The sequence below is a fragment of the Eublepharis macularius genome, chromosome 12 (assembly GCF_028583425.1).
Source record: "Eublepharis macularius isolate TG4126 chromosome 12, MPM_Emac_v1.0, whole genome shotgun sequence".
NCBI classification, from domain to species: Eukaryota; Metazoa; Chordata; class Lepidosauria; order Squamata; family Eublepharidae; genus Eublepharis; species Eublepharis macularius.
In genome coordinates, this window is record NC_072801.1 from 40,018,309 (window position 1) to 40,043,231 (window position 24,923).

General features: G+C 46.3%; 1 protein-coding gene across 1 annotated transcript; it reads left to right on the top strand.

Moving 5' to 3' along the window:
* The first annotated feature begins 1,434 nt into the window (after positions 1–1,434).
* FTSJ3 (FtsJ RNA 2'-O-methyltransferase 3) lies at positions 1,435–24,923 on the top strand. Its single transcript, XM_054995650.1, has 21 exons — positions 1,435–1,840; positions 3,250–3,355; positions 5,132–5,178; positions 6,146–6,225; positions 6,378–6,477; positions 7,552–7,746; positions 8,492–8,607; positions 11,265–11,369; positions 11,541–11,641; positions 12,808–12,888; positions 13,611–13,766; positions 14,892–15,027; positions 15,165–15,364; positions 16,782–16,896; positions 17,108–17,201; positions 18,649–18,811; positions 20,754–20,836; positions 20,948–21,050; positions 21,710–21,893; positions 22,291–22,385; positions 24,475–24,923. Exons 1-21 carry the CDS (start codon positions 1,774–1,776, stop codon positions 24,668–24,670), a joined length of 2,523 nt encoding a protein of 840 aa, XP_054851625.1. The 5' UTR covers positions 1,435–1,773; the 3' UTR covers positions 24,671–24,923.

Sequence of the window (24,923 nt, forward strand, 5' to 3'; positions counted from 1 at the left end):
AAATGTAAAGGGTGACTTGGTGCGAAATACCTGAGCTAGAAGTTGTCTAAAACTTGCTGCTGTCCAATAAATGGTCAATTGTGATTGTTTCTGTCACATTACAAGGTTAGTTAGATTGCGTTATCATCTGTTATTGCTTATCTTGTAAGCATTAGAGTTTTATAGTCCTCGTTTTTTCACATTTACTGCACTGTTCACATTTTTTTCCTCTCTCTGCTCATGGCCAGGCCATCTGTCTACTGAGAACACACTTCATGCATCTATTAAAACAAATTCCCTTATGGCATGATAAATCTGTTTGGTACTACAAGATGTTTTGTTGATTTGGGTGTTTTTAAAAAAGGCATAACTAGAGAGTCACTTTAATAACTTGCAATAATCCAGTATTCTATGAAAAATATCTTTTTTGTTCACCGAAGGAGTTTGTTGGAATGGTACGTGGAGATTTAAAAAACTAATAATTTCAGAATAAAAAATAATAATTTCAGAATTATTCCAGTCTATTGTAGTAAAAATAAACAAGTCTTGTGGAATGTTAAAAACTGTTATGATTTTATTCCAGCATAGTCTTTCACGGACTAGAGCTCTCTTTTCAGAGGCAATTAATGGGTCTGTGCTACCTAGTTATTTTACTTAACGATAACGGTTGTTCTTCATTCCCTATTTAAAATATCTTCATGGTTCGGGTCCACTCACTGCATCTGAAGAAGGGGCTCTAGACTAGTCCCCCCAGCTGTGTGCTGGATCCGAATAAAGATGGCCAGCAGGTTCCTGTTTATTTAAAATGTGTAAGTCAGTTCAGGGTGCCTGTTTCCAGGCTCTGTGCATAATAATAATAATAACAACATTCGATTTATATACCACCCTTCAGGGCAATGCCCACTCAGAGTGGTTTACAAAGTGTTATTATTACCCCCACAACAATCACCCTGTGAGGTGGGTGGAGCTGAGAGAGCTCCAGAGAACTGTGACTCGCCCAAGGTCACCCAGCTGGCTTCGTGGAGGAGTGGGGAATCAAACCTGGCTCTCCAGATTAGAGTCCCGTGCTCTTAACCACTACACCAAACTGGCACTACACCAAACTGGCATAGCTGTTGCTGAATGATGGAAGGAAAAAAACAACATTTAGCATTCGAGTTTGCCTAACAGTGCTTAACCTAAACAGACTTCCTCCAGTCTAAGACCATTAAAATCAATGGTTTTAGACTGGAATAAGTCTGGTTAGGATTGCCCTGTAGGTAGCCTAATTTAAGACGCCTTTTCTGCAGCGGACTGACAACTCTTCCATGATTTGTATCTGCTTAAGATTCTTGGATCACTTCCGTACAGGAAGAATTTCCTGATTCTCCAAGAGTAGCCGGAAGTGAATGCTCTATAGAACTTTTAAGAAACTGTTTCTCTTCGTTCCCTCTCTCTTCCTTTTCACGCGACGGAAGCCCAAGTAAAAAGTCGACATCGCTGATCGCCATCTTGGTAGGGTCAATGCCTTTCTAGATGACGGAAAGATTGCAAAAGAGTTGCGTTGATTCGAAAGAAAAGCGACAGAAAAGTCATCGAGCAGACACAGCTCTTCTTCCGCTTCGAAGAGGGGGGAGCGTACTTTGAAAGCTACTAGTTTTGGTCTTTGCCACTATCAAGATGGCGACAAGAACGTGGCTGAAAACCCGGAAGGGGAAGGGCGACGAGTCGCCGTGAGGGACCTGTGGAAGTCTGCGCGCACATGTGTGGTTGTTGGTTTTCGTAATATTCTACTTCGGTTGAGTCTCATCCAAGATGGGCAAGAAGGGCAAACTGGGCAAGAGCAGAAGGGACAAGTTCTATCACTTGGCCAAAGAGACGGGTGAGAAAATTCTTGATTCCCTGACGGGGAGGGAGAAGGGATACTCTCACCTCAGAGGTACTCTTCATTGAGCTCCTCGGAGTCAACCATGCGCAGCAAGCATTCTTAATAGGCTCTTGATTCAGCCTTGGTGGGGTGGACTGAAATTAAACCCCAGTCCTTGTTCCTTTACCCTGCTCTAAAGGAAGGCAGGCGGTACTAAACACCTGGAAATAGCTTCTATCAGATTCTTTAGAAAATGTATATACCGCCTCACCCGAGAGCTACTGAAGGCAACCCACAAAACAGAAACAGAACTAAATAGTACAAATTCAAGAAAATAATTTTTAAAATGTAAGCAAAGACTTATCAGTAATGAAACAAGCCACAAAAATAAGCTATGGACGTTAAAATAGTATTTGGTGGCTTAAATTGTTGTCAGCCTAGAGCAGATAATAAAAAGAGTTTTAAAAGTTAAACACCCATGTAAAAAGAACTTTTTTTTGCCTAGTGCCTAAAGGATAGTAAGGTGGCCAGAGATTGAACCTGGACCCTTTTGCATGGGAAGCAAATACTTTGCTACTGCTCCACAGCTCTACCCCAGAGTTGAAAGAGGTGGCAGCTGTCTGCAGATTCCGAGAGGGCAATTATGATTTGTCCTGTTTGCTGAGGAGAGATATGGAACAATAGCCATTAACTAGTGGAAGGTAGATTAAGTGCTGTCTGACCTTTCATACCATAAGCATTTAAAAATCAGATGATTAGGGAGAGAGTGGAATTTCCAGGGGTGGGGGTCTCAAGAAATGGGCAAGTATCTGAAAGTGCTGCTTCAGTTACAGGTTGCCTTTCCAGTATCTGTGTTATCAAACTCAGGGTTTCTTTAATGCTTCATTCCACATTTCAGCTTTTTCTGGGTTAAAATGGGAGACATGCTTCAGACTATGCATGCGCTAATAATTGGTTGGAATGAGGGGCAGGCCTCTTCCTCGTGTGAGAGATCAGTTAATCACACATCCCCCCCCCCCGGTCCTTCCTCCTTTGACAAAGTGGTTGTGGTTCAGGGATGGAGCTGTACTTTGCATGTTGTGATGATTCTTCATGGATTTCTGCATGCCTGTCACTTACAAGTTGAGCTGCATCACAGAATCCCAGTGTGTCCAATTCTGTCTCCCAGGACAATGTTGCTGCTCATGTTGGGAGGGGGAGATAAATGCAGCACAAGGCCTCCAATAGGAATAAGGTGGAGTATCCATACAATATGCTAGCCTAGCTTTTAAAGTCCTGTTTCAGTCACCCAGCCCTGTTATACCCCAGTGCTCCTTAGAACATGGAATGGTTGGCTTAAGATAACCACACAGTGGGCCCTTCCTAGCCTTGGGTTCAGTGATTCTACCTAAGCCTGATGGTCTATCTGTCTCTCTCTGTTCCAGGGTTTCGCTCCCGTTCGTCCTTCAAGCTCATCCAGTTGAACCGCAAATTCCAGTTCCTTGCGAAATCACGGGCTCTCTTGGATCTGTGTGCTGCCCCTGGAGGATGGTCAGTAAGAGTTTTGGGGAGAATGGAGGATGCTTGTAAAGGAGTACTTCCATAGTGGTAGCTGTGTTAGTCTGTTGCAGCCACATAAAACAGCGGCACTGTAAAAGACTGAGCTTCTGACTCCCAAAAGCTCATGCTGGAATAAATGTCAGTCTTTAAGGTGCTGCTGGACTCCTGTTTTATTTTAAAGGGGCACAGCAGTCTTGTTACATTCACAGGATAGTAAACATAGGACTAGGTGCTGCTTGTAGTGGGAGGGGAGCTTGAAATGCTACCAAGCATCATTGTCTTACTCAAGAAACTCATTAATACTAGATCGGGGTCCATAATTACAGGTGACCGGCAGTGACTGTGGATCTCTTTATTTGAATGGTTGCCTGCCCTTGAAGAGACCTGATGGGTGGGAGAATTCTGTCACTTTGTACTGGTCTCTGCCCTTTCCTCAGGTCCTCCATATATCCCAAGCAACTCTGGAGAAGCACGGGTTGATCTCACTCCACACTGGGCTCTTGCTGCCATACGAAGTATTGAGGGTTTGTTTACCTGCACACCCTCTAATATGATATATTCTACCATGCCCGTCAGCACAGCCCTTCTGCCATGTCCATTGGTGAAACTGGACATAGAATAAATGAACATTAAAAAGCTGGTTTCACTGAGAAACTAACAGGGGAGAGGGATTTCAGTGTCCCTGGAAGTTTAATAATATACTTATGGCATAATCATAAACAGAGTGACACCCTTCTAAACATATTAATTTCAGAATGGTGTTTAAGGTTGCACTGTTAGCAGAACAGCAAGACATGAGTCCAGCGGCACATTAAAATTTTAAGACATTACTACTGATAGTTTCAGGTGGTATCTGACCTTTGTCAGATACCACCTGAAACCATCAGTAGCAAAGTTTCAAAGAGAGAATCCAGCAGGAAACTACCAGGCAGGAATTATTACTTTTGGATTCAGGAAGAATTTGAGATTAGTTCAATATAAAAAAGGAATTGTTCCTCCTGCTACTGTTCAGGCTCATCCCACATTACTAATTCATCAACCCATCTATGCAAATCAGCTGGTTGACTCTTCACTGGATCTCATCCTCCTGCGCTTGGCAGTGGTACATCATGTACCTTTTTGTCTGGAGAAACTGGCTTCTCTTTGTAATAACTTCCCCATTTCCTGCGGCCCTTCTGCTGGTGGTAGCTAATACTCAGTTGGCAGAGAGATACTAACGTTTCGTGGAGCTGACAGAGTGGGTTCTGGCTGACAAAAGCTTCCACCGCAGTACATGTGTTCATCTTTAAAGAACCACAAGATTCTTCCTCTTGTTCCGCCAACACCAGGGCAGTGTGGCATCCCTTCTGGCATTTATGCCACATAAGTTAGCATTCAGAAGCCGGTGTGGTTAGAATCTTAGGTGGAGATCTCGGTTCAAACATCTCCACTGCTGCAAAAGGGACTGAGGGGCATTGGGCAAATAGCTATCTCCTTCTTCGCCAAACCTACCTCATAGGGTCATTGTGAGGAGAAACTGGAGGATGTGCTCGAGCTATGCATACTGCTCTCATTTCCAGGAAGGAAAAATGGGGTAAAACCCACAAATAAATCTTATCCTTCTACTGTTTGGAAAGTTTGAGACTTCAACGTGCAAAGTTTTGAGTTCTGCTTCGGCATGCGCGATGGGAAAATTCTGTTGTTACCTACGCTGAAAACAAGTTCCTGTGGCATCCCTTGACTGTAGCTGTTTGATTCTGGTGTTGATTCTGGTTGTTTTTCCCACAGGCTCCAAGTGGCTTCAAAGTTCATGCCAATTTCCAGTCTGATTATTGGTGAGTAACTTTAGTGGGAGAGGAGGGGTGCTGTGTGATTTCGCAATGGTGTGCTTAGAACAAACGTGGTGCCAAAGCCAAGGTGCAGGAAGGGAAGTGGGATGGAGTGGGGATGTAGACTGAATACACAAAAGAATGATGTGTTTCACAGCCATTATCTTGTTGGCAAGTATATCCTTGTATGGCACCAGAGAGGAAAGGTGCTGAAAGAGAGAATGACTGGCCCAAGGTTGCCAATTTATTTATTTAGTTAATTCATTTATACCCTGCCTTTCTCCCCAAATGGGCAAACAAGACCAGTGACATCATCATTCTCTCCTCCATTTTATCCTCACAACAACCCTGCAGGAAGTTTAGGCTGAGAGGGTGTGACTGGGCTAAAGTAACCCAGAAAGCTTGCATAGCAGGGTGGAGATTTGAACCTGGAACTCCCAGAGTCTAGCACGATGCTCTTATTTTACCGAGCAAAATTTCTGATTTGTGGTTCAGTTGTTGTGCGCGCACGCTCTCTCTGGATAGCCCAGAAGCAGCAGACGAGGAACTTTGCATGTATGTTGGAAGGGTGATAGTAAAGCATAAAAGAGATTTAAGTATGTCTACAAGATATGCCATTTGTCTGGCTATGCCATGTATCTGGCTAAGAACCACCATGGCTTAGACTGCACTGTCATAGAATTGCACTGTCAGTCTTTCTTCCATTTCCCTTCATTTGCTGACATGCCAACGTTTTCCTGGGTCGTCGTTCCTTTTTTCTGTCCACAAGTGTTAAGAGTTTTGGGTAGAAGGACTAGATCAGGCCTTAGCCTGAGACCTTGGGCCAGTGGGCCATTGGCATAGCTTGGCACGAGTCAGTTCTGTGCCCCTGTTGCAAAATGCATGCCATTCCTAACGCTGTCTCCCCTACCCCACATTTCCCCCCCCCCCTCTCTCATCTTTCCACATTTTATCTCCCCTCCGTCATCTTCAGGGGTTGACCTGGTGCCCATCAAGCCCATCCCCAACGTGGTCACTCTGCAGGAAGATATCACCACAGAGAAGTGTCGCCAGGTAACAGATCTCTTTCAAGAACCTGCCTCACATTTCCTCCACGGTTGGGCTTTCCTTTGGGCAGTGAGATTTTCTGGTCTTGGCACATGAGGTGGCATATGCTGTGAGGGTGGCCCTCACTCAAGGCGGGTCTCTCTCTCTTTTCTCTGCAGGCCCTGCGCAAAGAACTGAAGACGTGGAAAGTGGACGTTGTGCTGAATGACGGGGCCCCCAATGTGGGAGCCAGCTGGGTGCATGATGCCTTTTCGCAAGGTATGGGGCCCGCAGTCCGTCCCAGCTGTGGCAAATGTGGGGTGTGCTATGGACGGATTCTTTCATTGAACAGTTCATATAAAGTATCCTACAGCTCTACACCCGTTTTTATTTCTGGTTTGCTGTATTTTTTTTTAAGATAAAAGTGCTAACCCTGCATCTTGTGGTCTATAGGAGATCCATGAGGAAATGTGCCAGGGGTGGGGGTGGGGGGTTGCATCCCTTCCACTAGTTCCTCCTTCCTCCTTCCTCTTTTTTTGTGGGTGGGTGGATCTTCTTGCTCAGTTTCTCACTATTCACCACCCACCCAGTCCCCCAGTTTCCTCCCTCTGGCTGATTGCCTACTCCCTTCCTCCATACACACAGATTTTGCACCCCTGGGTTTTTAATTTATTTTTAACATATTTATTTAAATATTTGTATCTTTCTTTTCTCCTCCAGAGGGGACCCAAAGTAGTTTACCACATTGTTTTCCCGTTCTCCATTTTGTCCTCACAACAGCAACCCTGTGAAGTAGGCTGAGAGAGAGCAACTGGCCCAAGACCTCCCAATGAGCTCTTGTGGCTAAGGGGGGATTTAAACTTGGGCCTCCCAGATCTTAGGTCAACACTGTAAGTGCTACACCACATTGTTGGACACCCACACCTTCCACGCACACACCATAAAAATGTATTACACATTTCCAGAAACATATATGCTAGCCTTAAGTACTCCCCATCACTTCTCTGTAGGATGGTATATGGCTCTTGTCTTAGGACTTTCTCAAGAAATAATGGTGGGTAGTTCTTAGGTTGCGCTTTCATGGATTCAGAGCACTTCACGTTACCCCTCTCTAGCACTACAACAGCTTTGTAAGGTACGGCAGCATTATTATTGGGAGAGGGCTGAAAGAAAGTGGCTTGTTTAAGGTTACCAAGTGCGTTCAAAAGACCCTGCTTTGTTGGAAATGGAAAGTGCTAAGTAGTGTATGTGTGTTGTGTGTTTGTAAGTGTAAAAGGGGCTTGCAAAGAACTGCCAGCCAGCAGCCCATTGGCATCCACTTATTCTTCCTCCTCTTCTGCTTCACTTCCCCAGCCAGCCTTACCTTGTCTGCGCTCAAGCTGGCCTGCGACTTCCTGTCCAAGGGTGGCTGGTTCATCACCAAGGTTTTCCGTTCCCGGGACTACCAGCCCCTTCTGTGGATCTTTCAGCAGCTCTTCCACAAGGTGCAAGCCACAAAGCCACAGGCCTCGCGCAATGAATCGGCGGAAATCTTTGTCGTCTGCCAGGGTGAGTTGGTAGAAAGGGTCAAGGGAGGTTTGTGTGTGAACAAACCAGTTGCAGAAGGAAGCAGCTTTTAGGACAAGCGGTAGGCTGGCCAGTTGTTAGTGGGTCTCCTTGAAACCGGAGGTACAACCGCTGAATGGAAGAGCTGGGGACTTAAGATTTGGGGAATTAGACTTAGAAATCACTTGCAGTGTCATTACATAATGTGACAATGTTATTCATTCCTTTGTAGTCTGCCTTTCTTCCTGATACTCAAGGCAGGTTACAAAATTAAAAATTACATTCCAAATTCCACAGTTTGAGAAAGAAAGTGCTGAAGATGTTTTTTCCCCCTTACCGAGATGTTTAATTATTAAAATAGCAAGTTAAGCTTTATTTTATTTATTATTTATTTATTTTATCATATTTATATTCCGCCCTCCCCGCAAGCAGGCTCAGGGCGGATAATAATCCTGACTTTATTAGTTCTTTATTTATTGGCTTAGTGGGGTGGGCAGTGTGTCCTAGTCAGGCTTAGTGGGGAGGGAAGTGGGCCCTGGTCAGGCTTACGCCTGTTTAGCTTCAATAACGCAGCATCCGATGCTCTCCATCCTCTTTCATGCTCGAAAAAAGGCAACCTTTCTTAAGGTCTCATGAGAATAAATCGTATTTAAAAAAGAATTTGTTGATTGTGAGTGCTAGTCCTGAATGGTCTTGATTTCTTAGGTCCTTCAGCAATTAACGACCTCCTTCTCTTGATCCTCCTCAGGCTACTTAGCCCCGGAAAAAATTGACAGCAAATTCTTTGACCCCAAGTTTGCGTTCAAGGAAGTGGAGGTGCAAGCTAAATCTGTGAGTGAGTTGGTGACAAAGAAGAAGCCTAAGGTCAGTGAAAAAAGACATTTTGCAGTCAGCCAGTGTGGTGTAGTTGTAAGAGTGGTTTGATTATGGTCAGGGAGACCTAGGTTCAAATCCCCAATATGGAAATAAACTCACTGAGTGACCTTGCATTCCTCAGACCTTTACTTTATGGCCTCAATAATGTATTTTCCACCTTTCTGTCTTATAAAACTTCGTAATATCCAGCCTGATGAAGAATTCTGGTAAGCTGAAAAGTTTGCGCAGGTGGTTTTTTTTGGGGGGGGGGTCTTCATAAAAGGTGTTACATGGATTTTGTTCTTGTCTTTGGATTTTGCATGAACCGATATGGCTGTACAGTTCAGTTAATTTTATTTATGGTTCATGACCATATTCAAGCTTATAAAACAAAACAGTTCATTATCAAGTATACAATACACAGGTTAAAAGAATTTTCGGTTAAAAATATACAAATATCAGGATATCTGGTTAAAATTTCAACATAGAATTAAAATAAAGTATAAAATATCAAATAACATCCTAGATACCCATTTTAAAATCTGTATCTAGAGACCTAAAAACAACAATAATATACTAGCCTCCTAATGTGGTCTGAATCAGAGCTCAAGCGCACAGAACTGAAATTTATTGTGCAGCTTAATCGCGTGAGCACAGAATTTAGCTGTTACTTTAGTAATAGCTGAAATTTCATCTGTTAGTAGTTTATCTAGGTATATACTATATCCGCCTCTATAACAAATCTGTCCGTAAGAGGAAGAATTGTCTTGACTCAAATTTCTTTATAGAGGGGTCAGCATAAAAAAACATGTCCCATAGTTTCCACCTTGGCTAGTGGCCAGGGGCAAATCCTCTCAGAGTATTCGATCTTTTTGTATCCCCCTTCCAAAATAATTGATGGTATAACATTGCATCTGGCCAGTGGGAAAATCTAATGTTTTAGGATATTGGGCCATTTTCATACTGAACCTCGTCTCCTTGGGGCCCTGAATCCAGGGGACTTCATTAGATCTTGTTGGTATTCGATGTCACAAATTCTTTGCTTAATAGTAAATTTTGCCTGATCTATAGTCTGTGACAAAAGAGCACCAGGTGAGAGGCCCATTCTTCAAATCTTTCCTCAGCCATATCTAGCCATCTCAGTTGGTAAGAATCTTGCATTGCAAAGAGGAAAAGGACTTTTAGGATCCTACAAATTTTAAGTGATTGGAAAGTGGATGCCAAGAAAATCCTCACCTCAGTCCTCATTAATCCCATTTCTAAATGAAGAAGGGAGTTTAGGACACCTGGAGGGACCTGTAAAATGGCACGTAGAAATTTAGATTGTATCTTTTCTAAGAATTTCAAACTTGTAGCTGAGATACCAATAACAGTGCCATGCAAGAGTTGGGCTATTACTTTGCCCTGGAAAAATTTCAGTGCAGCAGGTACATAAACACTACCACCACCACCACCACCACCACCACCCCGGAATGGAAAAATCTCAGTATTGCATGCGTAGTTCTCTCGGCGCTCTCTGCTCTCAGGTTACAGCATTGGATCCACTCTCCTGAAATGCTACCCTGAGGTAGATAAATCTATTAACTTGCTTGATTCTATTCATCAGCCATATTCTCTTTTCTTTTTTTTTACTTCGGCCAGTCACGCTTTCTCTGTCTCAGCTTAACCTATCTCACAGGGTTGTTGTGAGGATAAAATGAGGGAGAAATCTGAGCTCTTTGTAGGAAGAGTGGAATAAAAGTATGCTAGATAGTTAAGCTTAGAAGAGCAGAAAAAAGAGTTCTTACATATGGAGGCTTAGGTGCTAGAAGACATAGAATCTTTGCAAACAGGACATACTGGTCTGGTTGTAGTAGCAAAAAGAATGTAAGATTTCTCAAATGTTCATTTTTGTCCACTTTTCTGTTTCTTTAGTTTACAGCCATTGTGCTTTAGTGGTCAGAGTGTCAGAATAAGGTTTGGGAGTCCCAGGTTCATATCTGCACTCATCTGGGGAGCTCACTGGCTGACCTTGGGCCAGGCGGTCTTTCCCCACCTCTCTCCCCTCCCGCCTAACTTACCTCACTTGGTGGCTATTGTGAGAAGGAATGAATGAAGATCCCCACTTGGCCAGGAAGCTGGATTTTGGTCCAATTTCTCTTTTAGCCTAACATATCATTGGGGCAAATCAGGTATTCTCTGCTGAGCTCCTTTGAGGATGATGGCTTATTAGGTAGGCTGTTTAGGTCTTCTAACATATAAAACCAGGATTTTAAAAAAATCAGTTAAATCCGTTTTCTGACCATTATATCCTTTCAAGCACCTTCCAACTAGCTATGTGAAATGGATAAGGAGTTGTAAGCTGGGTGAAGGTGCTTGTGAGTTTGGTCAGGTTCCCTTCAGATTTTCGATGGGGGAGGTTGTTATTTCTTTTAGTTATTTTTTTTTACCTGAAACTGCAAAGATTTGTACCTTTTTTTAAAAAAAGAAACTGGCAGCATGAAAATATGGGCGCTGGGTTATTTAGTGATTTTGTGTATGTGGTTATGAGATCAGGAGATCTAAAACCTTTGACCTCTGAAGTATTAGGAGGAAAGTATTTCAGGGCTTTGTGGGTGGGCTAGAGGGATGTGGCTCAGCTCTGTGCTTCATTTCTTCCTCACTGTGTCTCTCCTCCCCTCCAACAGGCTGAGGGGTACGAAGATGGTGCAACAGTTCTCTACAACCGCTGCACGCTGACAGATTTTCTGAAGGCCTCCAACCCTGTGGACTTCCTCTCCAAGGCCAGCGAGGTGAAGCCAGGGTAGTGGTGATGGAAGGGGCCCATGATGTAGGGCTGAGCATTGGAAGCTGTTTTCTTATCAAGATGGTGGCAGTATTATGTATGGGATAGCTTTGATGAGGACAAAGCCGTGTGGATGGACTAGGGCTGGGATTCAGCTGTTTTCTCTCCTCGCCTCTAGATTGTCTTGGACAATGAAGAGCTGAAACGCCACAGTGCAACTACTGAGGAGTTGTGCCATTGTTGTCAGGACATCCGTGTTCTAGGCCGCAAGGAGCTCCGGTATGGATAACGGCTGAGATAATAGGGCAGAACTAATTTGAGCCTTTTGTCATGTGTGGCAAGAACATAAGAGCAGCCATGCTGTATTGCATCAGTGATCTACGTAGTTCATCATTCCCTCTCTGAGTGGTAACTGGTTAGATGTCACATACCAGTATAGTCTGCTCTGACTTAACAGGAGTGAAGTTTATTTCTGGCCCAGCTACTGAAATGCTTATGATAGGAGATGCTAGAGGTTGCACTCAGGACCTTCTATTGGCAAAGCAGGTGTTCTGACCACAGAGCTACGGACCTTTTTTTACCATTAGCCTGTCTTGGCACAAAAATTTTAAAATTGTTATTAATTATCACAGAGTGCACACACCTGGTCCAGCAGCAACATGTGTATTTCGTTCTTTAAAAAAAAGTTAAAACTCTGTGGGGTACAGCTGTGAACTGCATCAAGGATGTAAATTGAACAACCATCTATAGATTCTCTGAGTGGAACTCCACCACTGTATTATTTTACATTATTTGCTAAATATGGGACAGGCAGAGAGGGCTGCTTCTTCTTCTGACAGGTGTTGCCTGTGCACTTCCAAACACATCTTCACCAAAGCGTACTGGCCATTTAACTTACAGAGAAATTTCCCCAGTAGACCATTGTCCTAGGGGGCTGCTGGTGACCAGGAGCAAATTTAACCAAGCACCAGCATCTCTGCTCAAGCCTCAGGGACAACTTGGCACCAACCTTTCATCAGCATGGATAGTTGATGCCAGTTCACCTGTTGCCTCCTCCTGCGCTGCTACCAGTTTGAGGAAGGAAGCAATGGGTAAGATAATACCTGTTGTCAGCACTGCTGAGCTAACTGGCCCCTGTAGCACCAGCTTGTAGCTCTATTCAGCCTGGCTTGCTTCAGGGCCGTTTTCACTTCCCACTCTGCTCCTCACTCTGTGTGCATGTGTGTGTGTGTGTTTTAATGTGAATTCATGTGAATTCTGCATGCAATGTTTTAGTCTTTCCCCCTGCATATACAGGAATGGAGACCCTGGAAGATGCTTTCAGGTGTCTCACTGGCCGCTGGGGCTTGGGTTCTCTTTCAGGCCTCAGTTATTGCAGTGAGAGTCTGCTTGGGCAGGGAGAGGAAGACGATCAGAGTCTAACTGTCCTCTTTCCTCCTGCTCAGGGCGCTCTTGACTTGGAGGGCAAAGCTCAGGCGGTTCCTTGCCAAAAAGTTGAAAGAACAAGCCAAAGAAATGAATATCAGGTAAGAGGGTGGGGCTCTGCCTTGGGTGTTCTCCTTAAGGGGCGACCAGCATGGCGGGGTGGTTAGAGTGTCAGGGACAGCCAGGTTTGAAATCCCCACTCGGCCCTGCAAGCTTGAAGGGTGACCACGGGCCACGCACTCACTCTCAGCCTGAGGTACCTCGCGTTGTCATGAGGGTAGAATGGAGGAGAGGAGAACCACATCAATTGCTTTGGGTGTCCGCTGTGGAGAATTGCAGGGGGTATATGTATCTAAGAGAGAACACGCACATCCGAAGCTGCCTTTGGCTGAGCCAGATGAAGCATCTAGGCCATTGCTCTTTTTATCTTGCTCTTCCTCTGGGGAGCTCAGGGCAGTGAATATAGGCTCCCTCTCTGCCTTTTATCCTCCCCACAGTTTTGCAAGATAGATTTAGTCGAGAGAGAGTGCTTGGCCCAAGGCAAGGTCCGTGGCAGTGTGGACATGTGAACCCACATTTCCCCAATCATAGCCTGATGCTTTAACCACTGTGCTATATCGACTCCATACTCTTGACTGGCAACTTTGCATGGCCTTAGGTGTGGCTCTTTGCCAGCCTCTCTTGAGTTCCTTGAGCTGGAAGTGTCTTCTGCGTGCAAAGCATGTTCTCTGTTGCTGAGTGATAGCTCCCTTCCCAGAGTCAGAGGTGAGGAGGGAGAGGATACTTCCTGCAGTTCCAAGATCTCTTTTTCCCCCATTGCTAGCTTGAGCTCCGGCGAAGAGGAGGAAGAAATACAGGCTGGGCGAGCAGCTCCGGAGCCCCAGGGTGGTGATGAGCTGCCAGAAGAAAAAACGGAAGAGGAGGAACTGGAGCTGCAACTAGCCAATCTCAAGGCCGAGGAGGTGGCGGAACTCAAGCGGTAGGGTCGGGGGCCCAGCTCCTCTGGTTTGTGCCTAGTGACAAAGGTCTGTCGTGAGTTTTACATTAGGACACCCAAGGCATATTTTACACATTTTAAAAAGGCAACATTAGACTTCATAGCTTAAGAATGTTTTCGTATTTGCAAGGATTGCAGAGAAGCCTTTAGAGGGCTTCTAGCCCTCTTGAAAAAGTCTCTTTCCTGGAGCTACTTGGTTGGGAGACAGGGCAAGCAAAGCCCCTTAAAAAATATCTTTCTAAATGGCTTGGGGAGGTGTATCCTCAGTAAGTTAGTGGTTGGCAGTGATGACAGCGTTGTCTGAGACCTGGAATCTTGATCCAAAAACGATACCTGGGACCTGCCAGCACTGTCTGCTGTGGGATCCTGCACTTATGTATGTATTTCTGTTAAGTCTACTTACAGGGACCCCAGCAAGGGGCTTTCAAGGCAAGTTAGAAGCAGAGATGGTTTACCATTGCCTTCCTTTGCAGATTCTTCCTTGGGTCTCCCATCCAAGTACTAACCCTGCTTAGCTTCTCAGATCTGTTGATACTGGGCTGTACCATGCCGCCTTCCCTCTCATTTTGCACCTTTTGCAGAAGCAAACCCAGATTTGCCTTTGAATTTCTTCCCAACTCACCCCCATCCCCCTCCAGTCTCACAAAAAAACAGCATGTAGCAGCAGGGGCTGCAGTTTAAAGGAAAGAATATGGGAGGGTTGGGAAGGCTAATTCTTCCACCTGCCAAAAACCATCTTGTCCCAGATGCGTTTACTTGCACGGTGAGGGGAAAATACACGTGTGTCCATCTGCTCCACAACCATGAGGTTTCTGAACATGCATCATTCCCCAGGGAGAAACTAGAGCATCTGATGTCTAAAAATCCAAATATGCATCTTTTTTTTTTTTCATCAGAGGATGCTCCCTTCCCCCCCCCCTGGGGGGGGCAGGATTCTCCCAAGTCTGCAGTCTGTTCTCCGCATTGCATACCTTCCATTTTTCCTTCATGTGCTTTCCCACTTTACAGCTTTACAGCACCTTCCTCTTCAGAGCACAAGAACAGTCTGGAGCTGTGTGGGGGTGCTATCACTTCTGGCCACCATAACCGTGCTGTTTTCCTCTGCAGGAAGAAACGCAAAATTCTGCGTGAGCGGCGGCGGCAGCGAGAGCGCATTGAGCTCAAGATGGACCTTCCAGGTGTTTCTGTGGCAGACGATGGGGACACAGGGATGTTCTCCCTCCGGACCATCAACAAGGATCAGGTGAGGACCGTGAAGCAGCTGAAAATGTGTGTTCAGATGGTGGGTGGGAGAGACTGCCTGTATAATCACCAGAAAGAGCAAGAGTGGGACATGTTGCGCTTTCTTGTCACATGTGCACATCTTCCTTTTGGTTCCAGCTGCTCCACGAGGTGGTCCAGGGTGACATGACTGCAGCAGACTCTTTTGTGGCAACTGCAACGGCCACAGATGACCTGTCCCTCTCAGAGGGGGAAGAATCCGGTGACGACATCTCTTTAGCCAGCGAGCTGGACGATGAAGAACTGGCCGAGGTTGAGGAGAAGGCACACCAGCTGAAGTCAGCCCATGCCCCTGTGAGGTGTGTGAGATGAGGTAACATGGTCACGAGGTGCGACTGCTTCCAATGATGTGGCCAACTTGAGGAAAATGAACCACTTGTGTGAGAATGGGGAAGAACCACACGTGCACTGTGCACAGCGGCAGTTACCATTCTGTAAAAAGGGGAAATCACAAATTGGATGGGGAGGGGTCTGTGATCTGGTGTGATTTCTGCACACGCACACACCCCGACATTGAACTGACCATAAATTTGCTGGGTGAATTTTCAGAGATGGTGATGATGATACACCGATATCTGGTTGATACTTGTATCAGCTTAGCAAGGCCAATCAATAATAACGTGTGAGCTGTGCTTATTGTTGGTTGTGTTTCGGATAATTCGAATAACAACAACAACAACAACAACATTCAATTCATATACCGCCCTTCAGGATGACTTAACACCCCCTTAGAGCAGTTTACAAAGTATGTCATTATTATCCCCACAACAAAACACCCTGTGAGGTGGGTGGGGCTGAGAGAGCTAGAAGCTGTGACTGACCCAAGGTCACCCAGCTGGCTTCAAGTGAAGGAGCGGGGAATCAAACCCGGCTCTCCAGATTAGAGCCCTGCCGCTCTTAACCACTACACTAAACTGGCTCTCCAGTTGTCTTGGAGAGAGGAAGTGAAACGAGGTACTGAGGAGCTAGGATATTTAGGAGACCAGAGGTCTTGGTGCTAGAATATCTTGGGGTAGACAATAACTGAATGCCTGTGTGCATACACCCTGTGAAATAATATTATCATTCCTAGAAACAGTCGAAAAAGTAACTGGTCTGGAAGCCGTATCCTGCCTGCTGTTATCACTGAGGAAAGGATCCTTGAGTTAGGGCACTGGGGGCAGGGGAAGAAAGAGAGGCAGGCAGGTGGGAGGATCCATGAGAGAAATTCACAACAGGAATTGGCAGAGTGTTTCTCTCCCAGCCTTCCCCCTTCCTTTGAAGCAGCCTGCTGTTTGTACTGACACTCCTGCCTGAGGACTGGCAGAGCTTCACAAGCCAAATGGGCCAGGGGTCCAACAAGGCGATCGTATTTGATTTCTTCTGTCCTGTGGCACATTTGAGGATCAGGGCAGGGGACAGTTTCAGGGCAGATGGAAGGTGAGAAAAGATCTGCTCTGCCAGCGCCTTCCGTGAACTCTTCTGGTGGATCCAGCCCATGTTCTTCAGCACCCATTCGCATGTGTTCCCTTTGTGTTATCAAGTAGGATTGCATTGGTCCTTGTAGTAAGAGATTCTGGCCTCTGGGGGGCAGCAAGAACACGCTTGCAAGAGGCCATATCTCCACCTTTGCCACACGGAGATTCTCACCTGGATGGGGAGCCAGCTGCAGCCTGAGGGCTGGGAAGGCTGGAGGAGTGTATGGGGCTTCACTGGAGTTCTGACGATGCATTGCAGGACTGCTAAGGAAGAGGAGGAGACTGACGATGCAGAGGTTGGGAATCCCCTGCTGGTGCCTCTGGAAGACAAGGAGGAACTTGAGAAGCATCAGGCCCACCTGTGGTTTGGTAAGGTAGGTGTCTTTTCCCGTTTCCCAGAAGAGCACACAGAGAGGTTCTCTGCCAAGGAGGCTGTTGACTGGGTTTGCACTGTGATCAGGACAGCAGCCGGAAGGATTGGTGCTCTGTGACATGGAGGCGTGCAAGACGGAATGATCCTGCTTATGCCTTGATGCTTTCTTTGCTTTGTGCCTCTCCCCCCCTCCCCCCACCCCGGCTGCTCAGGAAGCTTTTGCTGGGATCGATGACGACGGCGATGAGGATCTGGAGATTGGGCAGGCCCAGATCCTGTCCCAAAGCCAGGTGGCTCCTGCAACAGGTAAACCCTTTGGCCCTGGAGAAAAAGGGGATTGTTGGGTCTGGTGAGGGGGGGAATGTATACGGAAGAGAGGAAATGGTTCTATCCTGACTCTCGTGATTCATTCAAGGTGGTTAGTGATATTTTTTAAACCACAATAGACACAAAACAAGAAGTTAGTTAAAAAGAGCTAATAAAATAAAAGTGATTAAAATCAGTAAAGTAATAATAACAATAAAAGTAATAAAAACCAGTAAACATTAATAAAAATCACAAACCAAAGAAACCAGCAATGCACATAACCATAGAGATTCTGAAATGTTCTAATTTTTAAATTGTATTTTGCTTCTTTTTTACCTTTTCTCCCCAGTGGGGACCCAAAGAGGCTTATGTTGTTCTCCTCTCCTCCCTTTTCTCCTCACAACCTTGTGAGGAAGGTTATGAGGAGAATGTCCCAAGGTCACTCAACGATTTGTCATGCCAGAGTGGGGATTTGATCCTTCCTGAGTCTTTCAGATCCTAGTCCGGCACTTTAACCATTGTGCCTCAATGGCTCTCGAAAATCCCCCAAATAAACCGAGAGTTGATTGATGTCTGAGTGCCTGACGAGACCATGTGGAATTCTCTCCTGGGTAAATGGCCCCAGTCCCAAAGCTAGAGGGGATTTATGAAGCAAAATCTCAGTGCAAGAGACATAGCCTGGCACTGTCTTTGTTCCAGGTTTTTTCTTGACTCGGCATCATCCCATTTGCCCACAAACAAAGTCAGGTTGCTGCCAGTGAAGTGGGCAAGGGGATTGGAAATGCAGCAATGCCCTATCACATGGGGCTTCCCCTGCTCCTTTACTGGATGTTGCAAGAAGGAGAAGCATGGGGGCAGCCATGTTTGGTGATGAGGCTCTTGTACCACTGAGTTCTGCAGTCAGTCACCTGACTTGTGATTTGTTGTTGCTTGGATCTGCCTCGTGATGTTTCTTGTCAGGACCCTCATCTCTGTGCCTTGTGCTGTGCCCTGGTATTTCGCTGTCCCTCAAGGAAAGTGTGCTAGCACAATGGGCTCCTTCAGGAGTAAGCCCCCTCTTACAGGTAACCCAGACACAAGCCCAGGTGGGATTTCAAAAGTCCACACCAGCTGAAGAAGTCAACATATTAATGTGACCCACCCCTCCACCAAACTTCATCCAATTATCTGCCCGCTCTGTTGGAGGGCCCTTGAAGCGTCATCCTCTTTGTTTGTGGGACAGGGGGAGCTTTCACTGACCTGGAGATATTCCTTCTGATTCAGGCAACTAGAGACCAAGAAATGACCCCCCCCCCCTCCAGCCTAAATGTGTATGTTGGGTGGGACTTGCAGGTGCCAGATCTGAAGTTCTGGGTGTGAGTCTGCAACAAAAGTCCTGCACTTGTGAGTTCTGGGTGCCTGAGGGAGGAGAAGTTCCTCACTTTACCTGTGGCCTTCTCTTACCTAGGCTCCCAAAAGGTGGAGAAGAAGCAGAAAAAGGTCCCCAAGTGGGAGGCTGCACCAGAGTTGACCCTCAAAGGAGACCAGGATTCAGAAGGAACCAAAGCCCCTTCAGAAGCAAAAGATTCTGACAGGGAAGAGAGTGACAGCAGTGACAGCGACGAGGAGAGGTGAAGTAATTTTACCCGTGAGGGGTTGTGTGTTGGCTGCTGATGTAAGGAACGGATGGGTTGACTCTGGTTTCGACTGTTGGGAATATATCTTTTTAGCAGTGGCTCCACTGGAGCATGATAAATGCGGTTTTTAGTTTGGTCTGGGACACAAAGTGGCTTGCCATTCTACTCTCCATTTTATCTTCACCACATAAACCCTGTAAGGTAGATTAGGCTGGAAGTGGGGGTGGGGGGGCTGGCCCAAGGTCACCCAGCAGAGGGGAATTCAAACCTGGAACCAGACGTTAGTCCAACACTAACCATTCTACCACGGCGACTGCTTACGTTGGCTTTTTTGCTTCATTGTGGCTCAAAACTACCAACATTGGGACATTAGGAAGAGTTGCTGGTATTTGCTCCTAGCACCGCTGAGAGGCAGCTTTGAGGTTCAGGGTAGGAGTTTGATGCAGAGTGCGAAAATGAACCTAGGGATAGAAATACTGGAGGAGGGTCTTCCGACGCAATAGAACCTCATTGGAGTTTTGAGAGGAGGTTATGGGTGCTCTCTGTCAGCGGGTACATCCTTAAACACCCTCCAAAGTTCAAGTGGCCAGTCCTCCTGGAAGTGGGCTGTGGGCCTCTTGCCCAAGGCAAGGCTTCAGAGGCGAGAAACTAGGCAGACGATCAGAACTCAGTCTCTGTTACTTGTTTAGGAGAGAAGCCCCATTTTATTCAGTCCACTGGTAAATTTGCCTCTTCCTCTAGGCTTCCTCAGAAGATCTTTTCTCAACCATCTTTCCTTCACCCTCCCTCATTGTACCCGTCCTTGAATCTTTCCCCAAATTTTGATGATTGATTGTTACAGAAACCTGAGGTTACCTTGCAAAATGTAATCAGTTTGCTAAACATATAGGGTGTAAGAAAATATATCTTGTCTGGACAGCTCTATTCAAAAAAAGAGCCCCCTCTTCTTCTTTGATGGCAGTGTAGGGCAGCAATCAACCTATAGTTTCAGTCTGGTCTTTCCCCTAGTTCTCCTTACCCCGTCATCTTTGGCTGCTGATTGCTCTCATATGCCATCTTGCACGCCATCCACATATTGCATCATTTGAGTTCTAATAAGCAGGCATGGCAGGGGGGAAACCCTCCTACATACATGATACCCAGGATCTTGTAAGAAGACCTGATGAGAGCTTGGTCACCATTTTAGGTCTCTGAGGCAACTCCCAATAGCAAGAGGAGAGCCCTCTTCTGAGCTGGGGGTGAGTGAGGAGGCAAAATCGGGCAGGTGGGTGTGTTGCGCAGGGGAGAGCGAGCAGGTAGGTGGGGGAAGAGACTGGGATAAGGGCCAGCTTTGGGGGATAGCGTTTCCCATCCCAGTGAAAACCCTGCTTGTTCCAGATACATGCCCAAATTTTGACAAAGCTCATTGGAAGGCTTGGTGTGATTGGGTAGTGAAGTTGGGAATTTGAGAGTTAGAGAGCAAGTTCAGGGAACTCCTCTGGCCTTTCCTTCTAAGAAATCCCTTCAGGTTATCCAGTTTCCTTTTGGGGTGCAAAAGCAAAATGTGCCTCCAGTGTTAATTCAGGAAAGGGGGAAAGCGCTTCTTTATCGAGTCTGGGAAAAGCTGAGGTAAGATGGTTGGAGACTTTGCTGGGCTAGGTACTCAGAGTCTCAGGAGCCACATGTGGCTCTTCAGAGCACGGTTCCCCAATGAAAGACCTGGGTTTCAGAAAAGTGGGCAAGGTCCTTGCTTGGTGTGGCTTCTGGTTGACAGGTGGATTCCACCTTGAAACACCTGCCCCCAGGGGAAGGGGGAAGGGGGAAGAAGGCCTGCCTGAGGTATTGGCCTCATGCCAAAGCTTATGTGACTGTTACAGTTGAATTGTAAATGTGGCTCTCTGCAAGCCACAGAGTGAGTGCCACTGGTCCCATAACTCCCTTCTGTTTCCACATCCAGAGAGCAGCCAGGTTCGCGTGTGGGAGTGAAGCGTCCCTTGGCAGAGTCAGGTGGTATCGAGGTGGTCCCTATTGAAGATCCAGGTAAGCCAGAAGAGAAGAAAGGGTTTTCCCTCGCCCTCCATTACGCTGGCTGTTTCTGCTTCCTCTCTGAGCACAGGGGCTGGGCCACTGATACTGTGTATCTCCCCCCAGTGAAACGAGCTCGGATTCTGGACCCCGAGGGACTGGCGCTGGGAGCAGTCATTGCCACATCCCACAAGGCCAAGAGAGATTTGATCGATGACTCTTTCAACAGGTAATTTGTGGAGGGTGGGGGTGAGGACAAACAATAAAGGTCCCCATGAAGAATGGGGAACTGGAAAGAAGTTGCTGAGGGTTTCTGGGGGCTCTGATTATATGGGGGAGGGTTGTTGAGTGACACAGTTTCCGCTTTAGAAATGTGGGGGGCATTGATGTCATTATTAATGTGTAACATAGAAGGCTACAAACTCCAAGCAAAGCACTTAAGGATGTGGGCATGCAGATATAGTACAAAGTGTGACATTGGGAGCAGAATCTAACTTCCTAAGAATCTTGCATTTAGGTTTTTATGTCTTTCTTTGCGGCGGGGGGTGGGGGGTGGGACGCCTTCCAGCTCTTATAATCATGCAGATGCTGAAATCTCTGAAGTGGGCGAACAAGATTCCCTGGTGGTTTTCTGCCTTGCATAATTCTTGCCCCGCCCCATAACATGCAACTGTGCAGATTGCTTCAGTGTCCATAGTTGACGGAGGCTGGCAAGTTCTACTTCCTTGGTGCAGAATTTAGGTTGCTTCAGTATAGATTTTAAAGCTCAGAACCCAGAATGCCTGTCTGCAGTGGCGGGTGGGGGGTGGGGAGGGCCTCTGCATCAGAAGTTTCAGAGAGGCTGCCCTGATCTGCCTGCGTAGTGCTTTACCCCTGCCCTCTCCCCAGATATGCATTTAACGAAGAGGAGGGGGAGCTACCTGAGTGGTTTGTCCAGAACGAGCAGGAGCATCGGCGCAAACCGCTGCCTGTGGACCGGCAGGCAGCCGAAGAGTACCGCCAGCGCTGGCGGGAGATCAATGCCCGGCCCATCAAGAAAGTGGCAGAAGCCAAGGCCCGCAAGAAGCGCCGGGTAAGTGGGTTGTACCCGTCCAGGGATATGTTTTCCGGTGTTTCCCTCCGTTGCTGTTGCCATTTCCAATCCTAGAAGGGTCAGTGGAGCTGCAGGAATGATTCCACCCCTTCTTGTTTCTTCTCCCTCCAGCCCCCCTCCCCCCCCCACCCGACCAGTATGGTTATTTCTCTGGGCCAGTCCTATGCCCTTTGGAAATCCTCTTTCTGGTGGTTGGAAAGGGGCCTTAGGAATGAAAAGGAATGTTTGAGAGCTCCCACTTCTTGTGCGGGGTTGTTTGAGAGCCAAGATCCATCCTTGCGATGGAAAAGAGAAAGAGATGTGCACATGTGGGTACACACTCATCCTTCCCGAGGCCTGTTCTTGCTGTGCTGAACCATCTATCCCCTGTCCACAGATGCTGAAGAAACTGGAGCAGATGAAGAAGAAAGCAGAGTCTGTGGTGAACACTGTGGACATCTCGGAGAGGGAAAAGGCTGCCCAACTGCGCAGGTGGGTCTTTCAGCTTCACGTGGGGGCTCCCATGTCAGTTCAGAAGGGTGCGCTGAGTGATGCAGGTGCTCTAAGAAAAAAATAAGGATACATTCCCTTATGGCCTGCGTCCTAAAGTCTCTGGCTGAAGGGTCTCATTAGTGCTCCTAGCCCAAGACCCACCACCTTCTGTGTTGTCCTGTCTGGAAGTGGCATCTCAAGTCCTTTGCATTTTTCAGCTTGTCTCATCTTTTTTCAGCTCTACCATTACCTTCTTCTGCTACACTGTTTCTTTGATCACACATGTTTATTTTGCTCTCTCTCTCTCTCGTTACTTTCTGGTTTTTTAAAAAACTATCCTTATCTGTTGAATCCTTTTGTGATTTTTCCACCTCCTTCCATCTCAGCTGCCCTGTCTCAAACCTCAACATTCCTTCCTCTAGCCTTAGAAATGTTACGGAGCCCTTGTGCTGGGTTCCTTACTCTTAGATCCCAGGTTACCACACATGAATCAGCTTTCGAGCTACGTATTAAAATCACACATTTACAAGTAACAAGCAGTGAACCCTAGTTACAGAGATAAGCAAATAGTGTCTGCTGGTTAGCATGCTCTTGAGCAAGGTACTTGTGCGTTCCATGTTGACCAAATCACCCTGAATTTCAAAAGGTTCAAAGGTTGCTGTGGGAAGTCACTTTATCAACAGCAGTAACTAATTGCAGTAGCAACTTCTAAGTGGTTTTCCTCGAATTCATAAGGCAACTTATTTATTGGAGGGTTTTTTTGACAAACTATATTTCGGAGTTCAGTGTATTTATTATAACAGGAAGTTGACTAGTGATAGCCAGTGTGGTGGCTGTGGGTGCCATGGTGCCTGCTGAGGTGTTCCCTGATGCCTGTTTCTTCCTTCACTTCACCACCTGACTGGAGCAGGAGGTGCTTCGGAATTGCTCAGGAGGTATCACCTTTGTGTTTGCAAAGGGTACCCATTTGGAAATAGCTGTCTCCATCGGAGGAAGATGCCTAGCTTGGAACCTTTGAAAACTCTATACCTGGCTCTGTGGTGGCCATTTTGTGGTAGCAGGCACTACTTGCTCGTAGTCCAGATTCATCAGCCTCTTGTGCTGTATGCAGTGATTCCTCACCTTGATATTGTTTGTTTGTGTGGAGAGAATGTGTGTTGCTTGCTGCATCTGTGCATTGTAGAAGTTGACTGCCACTTCCTTACATGTGCCAGCTTAAGGACCTCAGGCAGGTTACAACCAGCATGCTTGGGTGAAGTTTGATTCCTGTCTCCAAAACCAATCACTCCAATCTTAGAGTGACTATATGTTTGATTTGTAGAGGGAAATGTCTCTCAAAGGTGAAAAAAATCACCATAATTCTAAGGTTTCTTGCCTATTCCACCTTCTCCTAAAATAAATACAACTACTGAAGAGGCAATATTCTGTGCGTAGGACCTCCCTTCACCTCTAGAAGGAACTTTATAAAAACAGATGCCAGGAGAAAATGTTCAGGGCTTTTTTCATGGTGACTTTTCTCTGTAAAACAATCAACATATTAATTCATCCATAGGTAAGGAAGAATAGGGACTCACCTAAATCCAACTTGTAGTTCATTTAAGAAAAATGTCTATAACTTTCTGTCACCTTCTCTCTTGTGTAACCCGAGGTGAAAGAGGGTTTGAGTTTCTGCACCTTTAATAATTGTATTGGAAAGGACAGGATTTTGGTAAATGTGGCTTGCAGAGGGAGAGAAGGAGCATCTTCCCAGAATTCCATTGTCTGCACAGTCTTTCAGGGTACTGGTGCTCTGTTGGTTCTTGAAAGCACTCCATTGCTGTCCCATCACAACTATGCATAAATAAATAGGATTGATCAGTTGGGGTGGTGTGAGCAGTACCTAGAGATTTGAGGGGAGAGGGGACACCATCAAGAATGTAATGTTTGTTCTCCGTCTAACCCATTTGTCCTGCAAGAATCTTGGAGCAGTTTTTATGGTGGGCTCTCCTGGCAAGTTAGACCTGCTTGGCTTCAGATGGAGCTAGATCCAGTCCCCTTTGAACCTTTCTCTCTCTTCCTCCCCCTTCTTGCTCTCCCCCCTTACCTGCAGCATCTACAAGAAGGCAGGGTTAGGCAAGGAAAAACGGAAAGTAACCTATGTCGTGGCCAAGAAGGGCGCAGGCCGGAAGGTTCGCCGGCCCGCAGGAGTGAAAGGTCAGTTCAAGGTTGTTGACAGCCGTCTCAAGAAGGATGTGAGAGCCCAGAAGCAGAAAGAACAGAAGCCAAAGCGCCGGCGGCGGAAGTAAAGGACTGTTATGTTACCACGGGATTGTGAGTGTCTCTCATGCAGGCCTGAAATTAGTCAGAATGTTGAAAGAACGTTCCGGAATGTTTGGGACACCCTGAACTTGCCAAGCAGCAATAAAAGGACTAGTTCCTGCCTTGTGCTGTAGCTGTAAATATACCAAGACCTGAAATTTGCACATGTGGTGGGTATCGTTTGGGTGCCTTCCCTTCAGGAGTTCTGTTCTTTGTCATTAAATCATTTTTCCCCATAAG